Source organism: Motacilla alba, chromosome 4 (assembly GCF_015832195.1).
Source record: "Motacilla alba alba isolate MOTALB_02 chromosome 4, Motacilla_alba_V1.0_pri, whole genome shotgun sequence".
NCBI classification, from domain to species: Eukaryota; Metazoa; Chordata; class Aves; order Passeriformes; family Motacillidae; genus Motacilla; species Motacilla alba.
This window is the reverse complement of record NC_052019.1, coordinates 5,536,939-5,555,596: the sequence shown is the minus strand read 5'-3', so window position 1 is coordinate 5,555,596 and position 18,658 is coordinate 5,536,939. Positions and strand designations below refer to the sequence as shown.

At 47.1% G+C, this 18,658-nt stretch overlaps 2 protein-coding genes across 2 annotated transcripts; both read right to left on the bottom strand.

Annotated features, from left to right (window-relative positions):
- Nucleotides 1–802: 802 nt before the first annotated feature.
- On the bottom strand, nucleotides 803–7,014 carry LOC119700412. Its single transcript, XM_038135534.1, has 4 exons — nucleotides 6,523–7,014; nucleotides 5,510–5,942; nucleotides 4,906–5,201; nucleotides 803–4,418 (listed from the first exon to the last, which is right to left on the bottom strand). The coding sequence occupies exons 1-4, from the start codon at nucleotides 6,566–6,568 to the stop codon at nucleotides 4,258–4,260; spliced, it is 936 nt and encodes a 311-aa protein (XP_037991462.1). The 5' UTR covers nucleotides 6,569–7,014; the 3' UTR covers nucleotides 803–4,257.
- A 2,143-nt stretch (nucleotides 7,015–9,157) lies between these two features.
- On the bottom strand, nucleotides 9,158–16,087 carry LOC119700880 (T-cell surface glycoprotein CD8 alpha chain-like). Its single transcript, XM_038136563.1, has 6 exons — nucleotides 15,469–16,087; nucleotides 14,521–14,883; nucleotides 13,855–13,944; nucleotides 13,367–13,483; nucleotides 12,369–12,399; nucleotides 9,158–10,134 (listed from the first exon to the last, which is right to left on the bottom strand). The coding sequence occupies exons 1-6, from the start codon at nucleotides 15,512–15,514 to the stop codon at nucleotides 10,089–10,091; spliced, it is 693 nt and encodes a 230-aa protein (XP_037992491.1). The 5' UTR covers nucleotides 15,515–16,087; the 3' UTR covers nucleotides 9,158–10,088.
- Between the last annotated feature and the right edge of the window lie 2,571 nt (nucleotides 16,088–18,658).

Below are 18,658 nucleotides of genomic sequence, written 5' to 3'. Positions count from 1 at the left end.
CTGTTAGTACTCTGAATGTGTGTCTGCTCTCTGAAGTATTTTTTAATTAAGTGTTTTCCTGCTGTGACCTCAGCACTGCACATTGCAACTAGGCATGGATGAACTAACAATCTTCCCTCCTAAAAGCAGTGTTCCTCTATGGAAACATTGATTTCAGCCTCCTCCTGTGGGGAAGCTGAAGTGGATGCTGTATGTTCCCAGTAATGAGTCAGAGCCTCTGATCTCTGTTAGCTTAGACCTGTCTCCATCCTGTTGCTTTGAATCTTCTTGACACTTTACAGGATGGCTGCTGCTGAAATTCAAGGTTGAAGTTATCACTCAGAGCCAGCATGCCAAGCTAAAGGCAGTAAGTTTGGGTTAGATTTTCCTTGCAAGGTTTGTTTGCCCACTGCAAGGTACAGTTTTTCTTTCTGTGCTTATCACTTCAGAGGTTGATGTGTCTCTTGGGCAGGGAGGGTTAACATGGTCCTTAATCCATCCCCACCCTTGCTCCTTACCTTTTGTGAGTAGAAGACTGAAGTGTAGGAAAAGAAGCTTTTGAAATGAAATTTTAAGAAAAAGAGTCTGGCAGCAATGATTTGTCGTGAGTAAAGCTGTAATGTGGTGTTACATCACTACTCTGAATTTAATTCAAACCTTAATATGTAAAAAGGAAGAGTGGTTTACAAAAATGTGCATATGTGAGATGAGAGTGACTTAGTCTTTCTTCATGACTTCAAGTTTGCATTGAGTTAGCAGTCCTGTAGAGAAATACAGGAACTGGAGCTGTTCACAGCCTCCTGGAAGCTCTTACTGAGCTGGGTCTGTTTGTAGGAACTGGGGTTTCAGATCATACTGACATGTACTGATTTTTACAGGACAGCTGCATCTGTGTTTTCAAATGCAAAAGCCCATAAAATGTTGTCCAGTTCCTGTTCCACCTCAGAACTTTTCACTTTCTAGAGGGTGTTTTAAAACAGCAGTGCAGACTGCAACAAAAACTGGTGGGTGCTGGGACCTGGGTTGTAGTGAGCAAACTTTCCCTGAGTTTGGTCTTTGAAAGGAGATCCCCTTTTCTCCTGCATTTCCTCTGCCTGGTGTTTATTTTCAGACCTGGTGACACTGCTGTTTCTTTCTTCTTACTAAGTGTCAGGTTATGGCTAGGGCTTTTCCTTTGGCTAGAGAAAAAGGGGATGGGGAAGGTGCAAATAATGTTTTAGTTCAAGTCCTGAGCATCATCCATGAGACATTGGCCTGTGGGGAGAGGAAATAAATCTGTGAATGTAGCTATTTTGACTGACAGTTCTTTCCCCTCAGAACTGAGAGCAAATCCACTATTTTTCAAGGTTTCTAAGTTATGTGGGAAGTTTCCAGGATTGTGAAACACAAAACAGATGTGTTTGATCTCCCGTGACAAAAATCTACACATACTCAATTTATTCAGCACAGCTCAGGATGGGAATCTGGTGATGGATAGGTAGTGCTGACCCTGCATGTTTTGATGTCAGATGAATCAGAAGAAACCTACTTACAGGAAGGTTGTGTTTCACTGCCTATTTACTTTTATTCCAGAGGTTTCTGTACTTTTTTCTCCTGCCTTAATTTGCTTTTCTGTGTTGAATGCTGCAGAAGCAGCAGCAAGGGCATGGTTTTGGGGGTGGCTTCCAAGCATTTGCATAAAATGCACCACAGAATTAGCTGAGGAGTCTGGAGAGAGCTTAGGTTACTTCCCTGTGACAGGTCATCTGTCACATACTTGGACAGACAAAGCTTTTTGACTTTAACTGACCAGTCAGTTTTCTTGGACTGGCTCTGGTTGAGTAATCTTGGCTGTATTATGGATCTGGAGTTTATTTATCAAAATCCTTTCTCACTCAGAAAAGTTCACTGAATAAGTGAAGCTCTGTATGGTGTAAAAGCAGGGGTCTGTCAACAAATTCTGGATGCTCTGTGTTTTGGGGTCATCTGATGCCTTCCTCATCTTCATAGGCTTTCAGCAACCATCTTGTACTCTTTTTTTTCCTTTATTAGTTGAGGTTATGCTTAAATTGTGCACCAGTTCTTGCTCTCCCCACCATGAAGTGTTAACTCCTGGCTTGTTTGTCTTTAGCCCATCAGATTCTGAGTTATGAGCTACTCCATTATTAGTTTGGAGCAAGTGTGCAGTTAGGTAGCCTTGACCTCTGAACAAATGCATTCCTTCTGCTCCTCTTTGAATGCCATCTTCTATGCCAGACTGCAGTTTGCCCTGTGTCAGCCTGTGACAGCTTCCAGCTTGCACTTTTCTCAGCCAGCTCACTGGAACTGGAACCTCTTCCATGTGCTGTAACCAAAAGCTGTCAGATCTGTAGGGCCTGTCCCTGCATGCACTAACAAGCTTCCTTGAGCTGCTTCTCTGCACTCCAGCTCAGCCAGTTCTCCTCTTTGTATTAGTGCAAGCAGCAGTCCAGGCTCCTTGCCCAGACGTTGCCACCCAACCACAAACCCAGCCAGTTTGCCCTGAACTTGTATGATTTGCTAGAGGTGTGTGCATGCAGGGCTGGAGTTGCTCTTGGCACTTTCCCTTCTCACTGCTGCACTGATATTTGCAATTGCTTCTTAACATTTTAGTGCAAAAGATGTGATTTTGGTTTTGCCTTCTACTGGTACCTTATTGGTAGGGGTACAAAGGTCTTCTAAAGAAAATCCAGACTGTAAATGGATTATAGAGAATATTGTTCCTCAGCTCTACCTGTTGGTGGAAAACTTCACAGGCTCTCTTGAGCCCTAGGTTTAAATGCAAGGTGCAGTGCTCGGTGTAGCTGAGCTGGAACACAAGCTGATCAAGGGACTGTGTGGAAGGAAGAGCTGGCAAAGGAAAGTCAGTGTTGCTTTGGAGAGCTGTGCTGGGTCACTGCCTCTGCTGGGGGCTTCTGTGGTGAAGTCGGTCGTTTTTGGGGTGTTCAGTGAGAAAATGGGGCAGTGGCTACCAAAGGGTTTGTTTTGGTGCTCACCCCAAGCTGTTCTGCTCCTCTCAGCCTTCTGGCCTGCTGCAGAGGTGCTCCTTCTGGTGCTGCTTCTGCAGCCAAGGTGGAATCAGAGCAGTTCAGTGCAGTGTATTGGGTGTATTTGTAAAACATAACTAAAATTTAAGGAGCTTGGTGATAGAAAACCTTGCATAAGAACAGACAGAAGAGAGAAGTTTTACCCCCTGGGTATCTTGGGCTGGACAGCAGTCCATGAACATGCAGGACCTCACTGAAAATCCACAGCTGGAGAGCTGGATTTGCTTTTCAACTCCTTTTCTTTACAGGCTTATGCTATGATATCTGTTACAGTGCTACTGGAGGTCAAAAATGGGAAGATTCCACTGTGCAGTGGATTTGGAGCTGTGTTCAGGGGGGTAATTACCACTGTCAGCATTGTAATTCTTTTTTAGAGGTTGATTTCCTGTGCAAATGAAAGACTGCAGAAAAAGCACCAACAAGCAAACCTGACAAAATGACAAAAAAACAAAACCCCAAAGCCAAAGATTTCCTACTCCCAGTTCTTCACTGCATCAATCTTGCCTGGATCAACATTGCTTCAGGACTGGGGTCTTAGTGCAGCACTGCACAGTGGAGCATCACTATTAGCAATGTCAGGTATTAATGCCCAAATATATCTTTTTATTGCTTGGGGTTTTATTTTTCTCTGTTTATCTTATGTTAGCATTCCATGCAGTAGCGAGGACTTTGTTGTACATGTGCTTATCTTATTGAAATGTTTGTTTTAATTTAAATACCCATGTACTGTTTCTCCCCACAGGATTGTCCTCTCTAGGCTCCCAAGCACTAGAACAGGCAATAAATAATTAATCTCTGGGTCAGGATGTAGTAATTTAATTTGGAAGAACAACAAAGTTTACAGGGATTGCAATGCAGAAGAATGCTTTTGCTCAGTTTTCAGAACAGCTTTCTGTTCAGTGTTCATACATTTAATTTTGTTGTGTGTCACATGTCACGTGCAATGACATTTAATAGAGAAAATACATTTTCAAGGCAATGCTTCCCATGCAGAACACATGGCCTTTTGTTGGGAAAAAAACCCTGATGCTGCAGTCAGATCATTGCACCTCCTTCCTACAAAATCACTGGAAAGAGCTGGAGTGGGAAGGGAAGAGCACTCAGGAAGTGTCAAGATGATTTGTTGGAAGATATCCAGGCAGTGACTATAACAGAGACCCTTCTCCTGCACTGTGTCCTGGTTATCCCATGCCTCCCAAAGCAGCCAGCACATCTCAGGGACAGGGCTGTGGTTTCAGGCCAGAGGTGCACCTCGAGGGGGTTCGTGGTGAGCCTTAAGTTGATGCAGCACGATGGTGGTGGCCAGGAGCTGGAGGAGCAGGAGACAGAAGCCTGCCAAGCGGAGCCAGAGGAAGACAAGACAGGAGGAATCCAGGTCTTCCTGCATTCTGCTGTCTGCAGGAATGGAGAAGAGGGAAGGTCTACCAGGTGCTCACAGCTGGTGTTTCAGCCAGCTCTGGTGGAGCCAAGGCAGCTGCCCAGGGCCCTGCCTGGTGTGCCTGAGGCAGAGAGCTTCCCCTAAGCCTGCAGTGATGTTCTACTGCTGGCAGCATTTTCCTCAGAACTGGAGGGGGGACACATGGCCAAAAGTTTTCCTGTGTGCTTTGATGAGACTAAAAGCAGACCTGGGCCCTGAGGCCCAACTTTTTCCCTCCCCCTGTTCCTGGTGTTCTCAGGCAGGGGATATGCTCATGCTTTTTACATCCATAGCCTTTCCTATGGGGGAGGAAATGATGGATTTTAATCCTTCCAACTCTGCTAAAGCTGTATGGATTTTCACTCTTCCCCCCCCCCCCCCAGCCCAAAATATCTGCAGGATCCCCCTTGGTATCAGTGGACAAGGGTCCAGCTCCTCCCCTCTCCCTCCCTGCAGCCAGGTTACCTGGATCTGGTGTCTTCAGGCAGGAGTCCCCTTCAGTGATGCCCCCTTGAGTGGTGGGTCCTGGTGTGCTGGGTGCCACTTCAGTGGTGGCTGCAAGTGAAATGGATGGATTCAGCATGTAGGGAAATAGAATAAAACACATCTCTCCTGCCTTTCTGCTCTCCTGGCTGGGCATGGCTGTTCCTGTGCACAGAAAAGGCCTCAGCTCTGGGGGAGCTTCATAGAGCCCAGTGTGGATGGGGTCTCCATAGAGGGGGTCTCCCAAGAGCCAAGAGGGAGCTGCAGCCTGCTTGTTTCTCACTTTCTGACACCATCCTCACAAAGCCTGAGCCCCCTGAGCTTGGTGGCACTTTTGGGACCTGCGTGTGCTGAGGAAGGAGGGGGTGGTGGTGGACTTTGATTTAGCCCTCTCCCTTCAGAGCCATGGGTGGGGAAGTGGGGATGGGGACGTGATGCCCAGCCATGTTTGCCTTTGGGCAGGAGCAGTGGCAGGAGGAGAGGTGGGAAGCAGGGAGGCTGTGGCAGGAGGAGCAGTGGATTGGTCAGAGGATGCCTTGGGCAAGCAAGCAGGGCAATGGGGTTTGTGGGAGGGATGGCTGGTTACAAAGGGCACGGGCTGGAGGTGCTGGGCATTTTGGCAGGGCTGGGTAAGGCTGGGTGAAAGTGTTGCTGACCTGGAAGGAAGGCACGCTGGCCAGGGCTGAAGTGCAGCATTTGGTTCAAATTCATCACGCAGAAATAGCTCCCCTCGTCCTGTGGTGTGAAAGATTTCACTGCCAGCCGATAGATCGTGTTGTCTTTGCTCGCCTCAAAGCGAGGTGATGTTCTCTGACCCCCCTCAAATGTGGCCCGGGACACGGAACTGATGAAGGCAATGAAGCGAAGGGTCCCACTGCTGTCCCGGAGGATCCAGGATGCGCCATGGCTCTTGTCAGTGTGACATTCCAGCTCCAGCTTCTGTCCCAGCCGGAGCTGGGTGATGTCCTTGGGAGACCTGACCTTTATCTCAAGTGACTGGCCATAAATCCCAGGGCAGCCTGCAGGAGAGAAATCCTTGCTGGAACCACTCGGGTAGAGTCAAAGGCTTCTCTGAGGAAACTTCCCTCCCTCCCTGTCCATGGGCTGGAAGTAGAAATGGAAAGGGAAGACCTCGCAGTCTGGTGATGTGAAGGTTTTCTTGGAGTCCCTGCTGGGATGGTGCCTGGAGGGTGCTCAGCAATCAGCCACCCGGGCTTGAAAGATGGGTGCTGCCCTTCCAGTGTCCTTTCAGGGACGTTACACCTTCCCTGCTTCTCTGAAGTGATAAGCTGTATAAGCTCCCTGTGAACACTAACTTTTAAATCTCTTTTTTCCCACCCTTCTCCCTCCCCTCTGGAACCCCTCATGGGATCAATCTCCCTTCCCAGTGCAGGTGGTGCTGCAGCCACCCCTCTGGCTCCCTTTGCTGGCTGAGGTGATTCTGCCTCTCCCCCCACCAGTACTGAGCACACCTCAAGGTCCGTGGTTTTTGGTTTGATTTTTCCTTCCCTTTAACTAGTTAGTCCTATGCCTTGGATTCAGTGGAAGGGTTTTTCCTGCCTCTCCCAGTGAAGAGGACAACCCCATGTCCATACTCACAGAATCCCAGAGTGAGCAGCAGGAGCAGGGCAGGAGACGTGTCCATCGTGTCCTGGCGTGTCGGTGCTTGGGGCTGGTGCAGCACAGCTGAGATGGTTTTTCTGACTTGGCTTGGGAGGGTGTGCCGCTCTTTGGGAAGGATATGATGTCATCAGGACCCCAACACCAGGATTAAATCAGTCCAAGTGTCCCTATAACCTCTTCACTTCTTAGAAGTGCCTCAAGGATTTTTTCTGGATGACTTTCAGAGAGATCCAGAGTAATGCTGCTCATGGCTGAGGTGGGATCAGCCACCACAGCCTGCTGTTCCCTCCCCACAGCTTCTGTGCAGAAGACACGGATCAGACCCTTTGTTTGGTGCAGACCCTAGAACCCTTTTCTTGGCGGGGATTCTGCCTCCTTCTCTTGAGCACATTCATGGAATCCCGGGTGCCTGGCAGGGCCCACAGTGACACGGGTGTTCCTGGTGTAGATCCATGTGTATTGTTCATCTCCAAGCACAGGTTGCTGGCACACAGATGGGTACTTCTCTGTTCTCGTTGCACTTCTTCAGTTCTTCTTTGCTATTGCTCAGCAAAAGCCTTTTCATGAAAGGTAGTTGGTTTAGGAGCTGGAACCTGTTGAGATTGCCCCTTGCACAAATGTTTTGTCTTTTCTTTGTTTTTAAAACTTGTGGTTCTCTTCTTTAACCACAGGGTCTTCTGCTCTTCAAAAAAACCCTTTTATGGTTCACCAGAGAGGGCTCTTGCTGCTGCCTCCAAGTGACCACTGGCACATGGGGATGGGTGATGCTTCCTGGACCTTTGCATGCATAGAAAGAATAATTTCACCAGAGTGCAAGGGGCTGGGCTGGTGTTTGATTGAACTTTCCTGTTAATTGCTTTTCTGTTTCTGGTTTTTTTTTTATTACACCTTTGCAAAGAAGCTCCGTTTCTTCCTCATCTGTCAGAAGCCAGGGGCTGCTGAGTTTGATGCAGTTGCTGTAGGGGCTGCTACTCAGAGCATGAGATGACCCAGCCATCTTCTCCTGGAGTGTCTGTCCTTGGGGACAGTGCAGCACAGCTGAGATGAACTTTGTCACTTGGCTTGGGAGGCTGTGCTGCTCTTTGGGGGGATGTGAGACGTCATCAGGACCCTCTTGTGTAAAGTGACAATCCTTGGCCTCTGTGACAAAACATTGAGGAAAAAAAGAATTTCTGAAGAAATTAGTTTCTAGCCCAGAATTTGTGATTTGCTTATTCTTTGTTTTATCTGCTTGTGGTTCTTTTGGCTCACCACGGGTTCCTTCTGTCCTGCCCCAAGCTCGCTGTGTGCTCCCATGGAGAGAGCCCTTGCTGCTGCCTCTGGGTCACCACTGGCACAGGGCAATGGCTGATATTTCCTGGAGCTTTGCACATACAGGCTTTCCTGTTCATTGTCTTTCTGTGTAAGGCTTTTTGTTTAATTTTTTTTTTATTTTTTTTTTTTACTAACCCTTTGCCAAGAAGCCTCTTGATTCCTGGCTCTGTCAGAATACAGGTGCTGCTCTTTGTGCTGCTGCTGCCAGCTGAGTTATGGAAAGTGGTTTAGGAGCTGTGGTTCTATCACTGGGCATCAAAGTGTGTTGGTGAGTGGGGAAGGCTGCTGCTGGGATGTGTGAGGGTCACTGGTGCTGTGTGAGCAGAGTGTGGGTTGGAGGATCAGTGTGCAGATGTCTTGAGGGAGGCAGGAGCCTTCCCAGAGCCTCCTGAGTTTGGCACTGGGCATAGAAGTGATAGGTGTGTTCTGAAATAACAAACAACCCCTCTGAAACAAATAAAAATTCCCAGAGCATACAGATCCTGCTTCTATTTCTTCATCTGTTGGAAGAGGATTTGGGTGTGGGGGTCAGTACCAGAGCAGGAGCTCACTGCCCTTCTGCCTGGGCTACAGGAACGTGGTGTGATGTGTAATGTGAAAAAGTGGTCATGAGAAAATGAGGAAAGACCTATTGCTTTTTGGCAGAAACACTTTGAGTTATAGCTTTTTAAGTGAAAATTTTTAGCTCACACTAATTTAATAAGAAACCACCCAGTAATTAAATTGATCTCACAGCCTCAATGTTGGGGCTTTTCTGTTATTTTTATCTTCATAGTGTGTGTACTTCTGTGGAATTGCCATTCAGTATTTGCTTGCTATTGTTTATGTACACTTATCTAGTCCTTTCTTTTCTTTTTTTTATTCTTACAAACAAGTAAGTTTGGAAAAACTTTGTTTTTCTTTTATTTCTCTCCTTCCCATCTTGTTTACAGAAGAGGAGACTATCAAAAGGTTTCTTCCACTCTTTTTTTTTGCCAGGTTTTTATCAGCCCCGTGACAAGAATTCCAGAGTATCCGCAGACTCCTTATCTCAGGCACCTTGGCAGTTTCCTGGGATGTGGGAGTGTTACTGGGCCCATCAGCAAATCCCTGGGAAGATGCCTTTAGATGATTTTAGGCTGTAAGGTTTTAGGTAAGCTGGAAGCTGAAGTCTGCACCCTAATGCTCAGGATGGTGTACTAATCACTGGCTTTTCCCTCAGCCAAGACTTTTTCAACCCTTTATTTATTATCTTCCTGAAGGATTTTAGCTTTTCTGAGACTAGGAACCGAAGAAAGAAAGAAATAATGGTCATGAATCTGACTAGAATAATTTTATTTTATATCTCAGTTCTTAAATTGCAGCTATACTAAGGAAGTATTTACATGAAATACAGATCTGAAAAAACAGAACTTACAGTAGTCCACAACATGTCCCCAAAATATCAACACGTTAAACATCCTGCTTAACCAAAACAATTTTTTTTAATCACTTAGGCATTTCCCTCAGAAAGAAAGCAAATCCCACTTTCCTTACTCAGGCCAAACTCCTGCAGAAATAAGTGGATCAGGGGTAGCAGCAGAACAAGGATAATGTGAGGGGAGCAGTGAACCTTAGCCCCCAGGACTGTAAAAACCTCAAAAGTAAGGCAAATTTAACTTCTCAATGCAGTCTTGCATTCCATGACATGAGACAACAAAAGCCCTAGGAGAGAGGCACCACAACAAGAAGATGTGTTGAGTGGGGATAATTATTTCTAAGGCTTTGTGTAGCAAATGCCACCTCTGGCTGCATTTTGGGAGAAAATCATGTCCTTATTTCTCACCAGCTTCTCACTGAGGTGTGTCAGCATCAGGATTGGCCTGGCTCTAGTGCCTGAGCCCTGTCCCTGGGAGCAGAGGTGGCCTTTGGCCCCTGGCATTGCCCAGAGGAGCTCAGGGCTTGGAAGGGGCTGTGCTTGACCCTGCAGCATTGCCCAGAGGAGCTCAGGGGTTGGAAGGAGCTGTGCTTGACTGTGCAGCATTGCCCAGAGGAGCTCAGGGGTTGGAAGGAGCTGTGCTTGACCCTGCAGCTCACAGGCAGCTGCTGCTCCTTGGCTGTGTGTCTGTGCTCCCTCTCGTCCCCTCAAACCTGTCTGGGCACAGTGGCTGAGGTGCAGTGGCCTTGTGGATAATGTAGGAGATGGATTTCTGTGCTGACAGCTCTCAGGAGAAGATCCAGAAGCCAGGAGGAGCAGAAGCTGATCTGTGTTAGTTTTGTGTCCTGGGTTTCGTGGGGGGCTTCCCGTTTGCAGGTCTGGAGAGAGAAGAAGGTTTGGTTCACTCAGATGGGAGACGAGCAAGAAGGAAATTCAGACTCCTTTAGCCTTGGGCTGCAGCCAGGGACCTCCAAGAGGAGGCTGCAAAGTGTTCCTGAATCCTCTTTGTGCAAGTGAAAGGTCTGCCTCCATTTCAAGCAGTGACAGATAACAGAAGGATATTCTCAAGATACACTGATGGTCAATTCTTATATTAATTAAAAAATAAAGTGGGCTTTTAAAATTTACCTCTGACTTCTGCACACTCCTGTCCTCTCATTAAGCATTTCTCCACATTCAGAAAAGAATGAAGAAGGAAGAGCTAAGGGTTTGTGGGTTTTTTTTTTTGAGTTAGACAGGGTGTTAAAATTTTAGAGAGATTATTTTCTTGTTGGAACAGGTTTCCTGCAGAGAAGTTTGAAAGGAGTCTTTCCAGGGAGCCAAATTGCAACCAAAATGATAAAAATGACTGCTCTCCATCAACTGAGAGTTTTATGCTGATCTAATGAGTTGGGGATTTGGTACCCCTTTTCAGGGAAGATTCATTGGTGGTGGAAAATGAATCCTTCTGCTGCCAGCAAGGATGGCAGGCCAGATCCTGGGGTGCTTTGTAAGGGAGTGAATTGCACTGTTAACTTCCACAGAGCTGCCTTTCACTGAGCAGGAGCCGCTCAGAGCAGCAGGAATTTCCTCTCTAAATCAAAACTGAAATATGGTACAATAGCTCAAACCAGAGCTCTGTCAAGCTTAGGGCTGCTGAAGGAGAGCCATCCTTGAGGAGGTGATTTCCTGATTCCCCACTGCATCGGGGCAAAGTGGGAGAGCTCTGCAGGGTGTTTTTCTCCCCACAGAGACAGAACATCCTTGCACAGAGCTGGCAACAGGGGTTGAGATAAGTGAAAAATGCAAACATTCTCCTAAACAAGGCTGCATGAAGAGCTCTTCCTTATCATTTCTCCCCTGGAAAGGCAGACGAGGATCAGGAAAGCTCTGGGTGTGATAAATATCCCCTGTGAAAATGACAGTCTGTTCCATTTTACAGACAGTTTAAAAAATTCAACCTGCCTTTGAAAGAAAAATAAATTTATAGGGATCCATTTCCTGCTAATGTTGGGGAGGGACTCTATTATAATTTGGAGAACTAAATGGCAATTACCTCTTGTACTAAAAAAACCCATGGATGTATAACAAGAACAGGAATTTATCTGATTTAAAAGATGCTTTGATTGGCAAAGAATGAGGCTCCAGAGGTGTGAACATGCTGTTCCAAAGTTTCTTGGCAACCCAGCTGTTCCAAGCACTGGCCCAGCCCTGGTTGCCTTTGAGCAGTATTGGGGATTTTTTGATACCTCTCTTGCCACAAGCCCCAGGGTGCACAAAGCCTGCAGAAGTGGTTTCCTTCAGAGCAGGAGAAGTGAGCAAACCAGCTGCAGGGAGGTCTATTTGCAGAAGCAAAATGTGTGTGGGCAAAAAGCATTTCCTCTCCCAAACCAGGACTTGGCAATTCTCATTCTGATCGTGTTTTCCTGGTCACCCAGGGCGAGCTGGGGAGGCAGGAGGGAAAGCATGAAGAAATGGTGCCCTAGAAGCTGGGTTACCCCTCAATCTATCCCTGGCTGCACTGGCTTTCTCAGGAGAGTCCTGTGAGGCTGCACAGCCTCCCTGCTGCTGTTCCTCAATGCCTGGTGGGGAAACAGAGGCAGGAACCCTGGTGCTGCTGGTCCAGCATGGTGCAGAGGGGGATTTGGGGTGCAGGAACTTACGTGGAAACCATGGGGACATCTGAATAGGCAGCAATGAAATCAAATGAATGGTTTGGGGAGGGGAAGGGTGAAATATGGTCACTCCCAAGCTCAAGTTTGGAATGGTGCATTGGAAGCACACAATGGGGTTAGTTATGAGCACTGGGTAATGCACAAAGTTTTTGGGCTGCCACAAACACCTCCTGTCCTTCTGTTTTGTGTTGGCTGCTGGGTCAGAGCTCAATGATTTGAATGACTTAATAGTTGTAAAACCAAACAAAAAGCCCAAATAGACAAAAAACCCCAAACAAAACCAAAAATAGAGAACCTTCTGTTCTGTTTTTGCCCCTAAGTCATTGCTCAGGCTCCTGCCAATCATCTTCTATCAGATGAAGAATTTTTAGGTTGCTTTTTTGGCACCTGCCTCCTTTATCTCTTGAGGGTGAGATGTTGCCAAGTTGAAGAGGAAAATGCCAGTGCCTGTCACTCACCTCTTACACCTGCATCTTCGTCTTCTGGTTTCTAAGAAAAGAGAGAAAATGTTTTGGTTCAAAGGTGCCAAGTGACAGCTCAGGAAAGAAACACTCCAGTGAGGTAGGGCTGGTGCTCCCCTGCAGCTGATATCTTTAATAACAGATAAACCAAGCCTATTTTTGAGGAAACCCATGCCAGGGAATGGTGCTGCAGCTCATGTTACCCCAGTAATCCACTTAAATATTTTAATGAATTAATCTTTAGGGTGAGTAGCAGCAGCAGGGTCAGTCTTGGAACACTGAGGGTGAATTATTTCTGTCTGCTGTCTCCAGTGACTTTGGCACGTTGCTGAAAATCCCTCAGCAGCAATAATTTCTGCAGCAGGTGAGTGGCAGTGATGCCACATCACGTGCACCCAAGGGAACGATGCTCTTCCCCATTTCAGCCTCTGTGTTGGTACTTTGGGGCAGATTCAGCCAAATAAAATGCCCAGCCATTAATTTTAGGCTAAGGTAAAAATCCATCCTGAAGAGCTTGGAAATTGCTGCAGAAATTAACTGCAGCTGAGGGCTTTTCACTGATCATAATGTAATGAAGTTTCTGATCTGGTTCCAGCTTGAGATGCTACTCTCAGCATCTGCTGGAGCATGTTTACTCTGTTAGGTCAGAATGTTTCAGGCCCTGGCACTTTAACCTCTGACACACCAATTTACAAGCCAAGACGGTTGATAGAGTAAGTACTGTCTCTTTCTAATCTATTTTTCTTCCTTGAAAGTCTTTTCCCACATAAATAATTTCCTGACTGTGTGATTCTAAGTTGATAATTCTTTCTCATTCTAAGCCTATTGATGAGGATTAAAATACAGACACTGATTTTAACAGTGGTCCTTGTCTGGCATTGGCTGTGTTCTGATTATCAGCTGCCTCCCAAAATTGCCAGAACATCCATCCCCTGAGGGCAGGGCTGTGGGCTCAGGCCAGAGATGGATCTGGAGAGGGTTGTGGGGAGCCTTACGTTGACACAGCACGATGGTGATCACCAGGGCAATGAGGAGCAGGAGGCAGGCCCCTGCCAAGGGGACCCAGATGAAGATGTGACAGAAGAAATTCAGATCTTCCTGCATTCTTCCCTCTGCAGGAAGAGAGAAGATGGAATGTCCACCAAGTGTTCAAGACAGTTCTGGTGTCAGCATTTTCCTGGGGACTCGAGGGAGGACATGTGGGCAAAAGTTTTCTCATGTTTCCTGCTGAGGCTAAAAGCAATCCCAGCCTCAAAGGCTCTCCCCTCCCCATATTCCTGGTGTGCCCAGGCATGCTCAGACTTTTTATGTCATATTTAGCCTTTCTTAGGTTGAATGAAATATTAGAATTTAAGCCTTAAAGATAAAGAAACTCTCTGGATTTTCACTCTCCCTCCCAATCCCAAAATATCTGCAGGATCCCCCTTGGCATCAGTGGACCAGAGTCCAGCCCTTCCCCTCTCCCTCCCTGCATTCAGGTTACCTGGAACTGGAGTTGTGAGGTTGGGGTCCTCAGTGATGCCACGCTGGGTGGTGGATCCTGGTGTGCTGGATGCCACCGTGGTGGTGATGACTACAAGTGAAATGGATGAACTCAGCATGTAGGGAAATAGAATAAAACACATCTCTCCTGCCTTTCTGCAGTCTTACCCCTGCCAAGGCACAGGTGCTCCTGAGTTCAGCTCCAGAACTTCATAGAGCCCATCTTGGAGGGGGACTCCCCCAAGGAGGGTCTCCCAAGAGCCAAGAGGGAGCTGCAGCTTCCTTGTTTCTCACTTTCTGACACCATCCTCACAAAGCCTGAGCCCCCTGAGCTTGGTGGCACTTTTGGGACCTGCGTGTGCTGAGGAAGGAGGGGGTGGTGGTGGACTTTGATTTAGCCCTCTCCCTTCAGAGCCATGGGTGGGGAAGTGGGGATGGGGACGTGATGCCCAGCCATGTTTGCCTTTGGGCAGGAGCAGTGGCAGGAGGAGAGGTGGGAAGCAGGGAGGCTGTGGCAGGAGGAGCAGTGGATTGGTCAGAGGATGCTTTGGGCAAGCAAGCAGGGCAATGGGGTTTGTGGGAGGGATGGCTGGTTACAAAGGGCACGGGCTGGAGGTGCTGGGCATTTTGGCAGGGCTGGGTGAGGCTGGGTGAAGGTGTCGCTGACCTGGAAGGAAGGCACGCTGGCCAGGGCTGAAGTGCAGCATTTGGTTCAAATTCATCACGCAGAAATAGCTCCCCTCGTCCTGTGGTGTGAAAGATTTCACTGCCAGCCGATAGATCGTGTTGTCTTTGCTCGCCTCAAAGCGAGGTGATGTTCTCTGACCCCCCTCAAATGTGGCCCGGGACACAGAACTGATGAAGGCAATGAAGTGCAGGGTCCCACTGCTGTCCCGGAGGATCCAGAATGCGCCATGGCTCTTGTCAGTGTGACATTCCAGCTCCAGCTTCTGTCCCAGCCGGAGCTGGGTGATGTCCTTGGGAGACCTGACCTTTATCTCAAGTGACTGGCCATAAATCCCAGGGCAGCCTGCAGGAGAGAAATCCTTGCTGGAACCACTCGGGTAGAGTCAAAGGCTTCTCTGAGGAAACTTCCCTCCCTCCCTGTCCATGGGCTGGAAGTAGAAATGGAAAAGGAAGACCTTGCAGTCTGGTGATGTGAAGGTTTTCTTGGAGTCCTTGCTGGGATGGTGCCTGGAGGGTGTTCAGCAATCAGCCACCTGGGCTTGAAAGATGGGTGCTGCCCTTCCAGTGTCCTTTCAGGGACGTTACACCTTCCCTGCTTCTTTGAAGTGATAAGCTGTATAAGCTCCCTGTGAACACTAACTTTTAAATCTCTTTTTTCCCACCCTTCTCCCTCCCCTCTGGAACCCCTTATCGGATCAATCTCCCTTCCCAGTGCAGGTGGTGCTGCAGCCACCCCTCTGGCTGCCCTTTGCTGGCTGAGGTGATTCTGCCTCTCCCCCCACCAGTACTGAGCACACCTCAAGGTCCGTGGTTTTTGGTTTGATTTTTCCTTCCCTTTAATTTGTTAGTCCTATGCCTTTGATTCAGTTGAAGGGTTTTGCTTGCCTCTCCCAGTGAAGGAGCTGCACAACCGCATGTCCATACTCACAGAATCCCAGAGTGAGCAGCAGGATCAGGGCAGGCGACGTGTCCATCGTGTCCTGGCGTGTCGGTGCTTGGGGCTGGTGCAGCACAGCTGAGATGGTTTTTCTCACTTGGCTTGGGAGGCTGTGCCGCTCTTTGGGGAGGATGTGATGTCATCAGGACCCCAACACCAGGATGAATTCAGTTCAAGTCCAGAATCTGTGTCCCTATAACCTCTTCATTTCTTAGAAGTGCCTCAAGGATTTTTTCTGGATGACTTTCATAGAGATCCAGAGTGATGCTGCTCATGGCTGAGGTGGGATCAGCCACCACAGCCTGCTGTTCCCTCCCCACAGCTTCTGTGCAGAAGACACGGATCAGACCCTTTGTTTGGTGCAGACTCTAGAACCCTTTTCTTGGCGGGGATTCTGCCTCCTTCTCTTGAGCACATTCATGGAATCCCAGGTGCCTGGCAGGGCCCACAGTGACACGGGTGTTCCTGGTGTAGATCCATGTGTATTGTTCATCTCCAAGCACAGGTTGCTGGCACACAGATGGGTACTTCTCTGTTGTTCTCGTTGCACTTCTTCAGTTCTTCTTTGCTATTGCTCAGCAAAAGCCTTTTCATGAAAGGTAGTTGGTTTAGGAGCTGGAACCTGTTGAGATTGCCCCTTGCACAAGTGTTTTGTCTTTTCTTTGTTTTTAAAACTCGTGGTTCTCTTCTTTAACCACAGGGTCTTCTGCTCTTCAAAAAAACCCTTTTATGGTTCACCAGAGAGGGCTCTTGCTGCTGCCTCCAAGTGACCACTTGCACATGGGGATGGGTGATGCTTCCTGGACCTTTGCATGCATAGAAAGAATAATTTCACCAGAGTGCAAGGGGCTGGGCTGGTGTTTGATTGAACTTTCCTGGTAATTGCATTTCTGTTTCTGTTTTTTTTTTTATTACAACTTTGCAAAGAAGCTCCGTTTCTTCCTCATCTGTCAGAAGCCAGGGGCTGCTGAGTTTGATGCAGTTGCTGTAGGGGCTGCTACTCAGAGCATGAGATGACCCAGCCATCTTCTCCTGGAGTGTCTGTCCTTGGGGACAGTGCAGCACAGCTGAGATGAACTTTGTCACTTGGCTTGGGAGGCTGTGCTGCTCTTTGGGGGGATGTGAGACGTCATCAGGACCCTCTTGTGTAAAGTGACAATCCTTGGCCTCTGTGACAAAACATTGAGGAAAAAAAGAATTTCTGAAGAAATTAGTTTCTAGCCCAGAATTTGTGATTTGCTTATTCTTTGTTTTATCTGCTTGTGGTTCTTTTGGCTCACCACGGGTTCCTTCTGTCCTGCCCCAAGCTCGCTGTGTGCTCCCATGGAGAGAGCCCTTGCTGCTGCCTCTGGGTCACCACTGGCACAGGGCAATGGCTGATATTTCCTGGAGCTTTGCACATACAGGCTTTCCTGTTCATTGTCTTTCTGTGTAAGGTTTTTTGTTTAATTTCTTTTTTTTTTTTTTTTTTTTTTTTTACTAACCCTTTGCCAAGAAGCCTCTTGATTCCTGGCTCTGTCAGAATACAGGTGCTGCTCTTTGTGCTGCTGCTGACAGCTGAGTTATGGAAAGTGGTTTAGGAGCTGTGGTTCTATCACTGGGCATCAAAGTGTGTTGGTGAGTGGGGAAGGCTGCTGCTGGGATGTGTGAGGGTCACTGGTGCTGTGTGAGCAGAGTGTGGGTTGGAGGATCAGTGTGCAGATGTCTTGAGGGAGGCAGGAGCCATCCCAGAGCCTCCTGAGTTTGGCACTGGGCATAGAAGTGATCAGGTGTGTTCTGAAATAACAAACAACCCCTCTGAAACAAATAAAAATTCCCAGAGCATACAGATCCTGCTTCTATTTCTTCATCTGTTGGAAGAGGATTTGGGTGTGGGGGTCAGTACCAGAGCAGGAGCTCACTGCCCTTCTGCCTGGGCTACAGGAACGTGGTGTGATGTGTAATGTGAAAAAGTGGACATGAGAAAATGAGGAAAGACTTATTGCTTTTTGGCAGAAACACTTTGAGTTATAGCTTTTTAAGTGAAAATTTTTAGCTCACACATAATTCAATAAGAAACCACCCAGTAATTAAATTGATCTCACAGCCTCAATGTTGGGGCTTTTCTGTTATTTTTATCTTCATAGTGTGTGTACTTCTGTGGAATTGCCATTCAGTATTTGCTTGCTATTGTTTATGTACACTTATCTAGTCCTTTTTTTTCTTTTCTTTTCTTTTTTTTATTCTTACAAACAAGTAAGTTTGGAAAAACTTTGTTTTTCTTTTATTTCTCTCCTTCCCATCTTGTTTACAGAAGAGGAAACTATCAAAAGGTTTCTTCCACTCTTTTTTTTTTGCCAGGTTTTTATCAGCCCCGTGACAAGAATTCCAGAGTATCCGCAGACTCCTTATCTCAGGCACCTTGGCAGTTTCCTGGGATGTGGGAGTGTTACTGGGCCCATCAGCGAATCCCTGGGAAGATACCTTTAGATGATTTTAGGCTGTAAGGTTTTAGGTAAGCTGGAAGCTGAAGTCTGCACCCTAATGCTCAGGATGGTGTATTAATCACTGGCTTTTCCCTCAGCCAAGACTTTTTCAACCCTTTATTTATTATCTTCCTGAAGGATTTTAGCTTTTCTGAGACTAGGAACCGAAGAAAGAAAGAAATAATGGTCATGAATCTGACTAGAATAATTTTATTTTATATCTCAGTTCTTAAATTGCAGCTATACTAAGGAAGTATTTACATGAAATACAGATCTGAAAAAACAGAACTTACAGTAGTCCACAACATGTCCCCAAAATATCAACACGTTAAACATCCTGCTTAACCAAAACAATTTTTTTAATCACTTAGTCATTTCCCTCAGAAAGAAAGCAAATCCCACTTTCCTTACTCAGGCCAAACTCCTGCAGAAATAAGTGGATCAGGGGTAGCAGCAGAACAAGGATAATGTGAGGGGAGCAGTGAACCTTAGCCCCCAGGACTGTAAAAACCTCAAAAGTAAGGCAAATTTAACTTCTCAATGCAGTCTTGCATTCCATGACATGAGACAACAAAAGCCCTAGGAGAGAGGCACCACAACAAGAAGATGTGTTGAGTGGGGATAATTATTTCTAAGGCTTTGTGTAGCAAATGCCACCTCTGGCTGCATTTTGGGAGAAAATCATGTCCTTATTTCTCACCAGCTTCTCACTGAGG

Coding starts and splice junctions, on each gene's coding strand:
- LOC119700412 (XM_038135534.1), bottom strand. CDS start 6,568: ATGGACACGTCTCCTGCCCTGCTCCTGCTGCTCACTCTGGGATTCT. Junction 5,943..6,522: donor GCTGCTCACTCTGGGATTCT/GTGAGTATGGAC, acceptor TCTCTCCTGCAG/GCTGCCCTGGGATTTATGGC. Junction 5,202..5,509: donor ACCTCCAGCCCGTGCCCTTT/GTAACCAGCCAT, acceptor TCAGAAAGTGAG/AAACAAGCAGGCTGCAGCTC.
- LOC119700880 (XM_038136563.1), bottom strand. CDS start 15,514: ATGGACACGTCGCCTGCCCTGATCCTGCTGCTCACTCTGGGATTCT. Junction 13,945..14,520: donor CCAGCGTGCCTTCCTTCCAG/GTCAGCGACACC, acceptor TTTCACTTGTAG/TCATCACCACCACGGTGGCA. Junction 12,400..13,366: donor CACCATCGTGCTGTGTCAAC/GTAAGGCTCCCC, acceptor CTCTTTTCTTAG/AAACCAGAAGACGAAGATGC.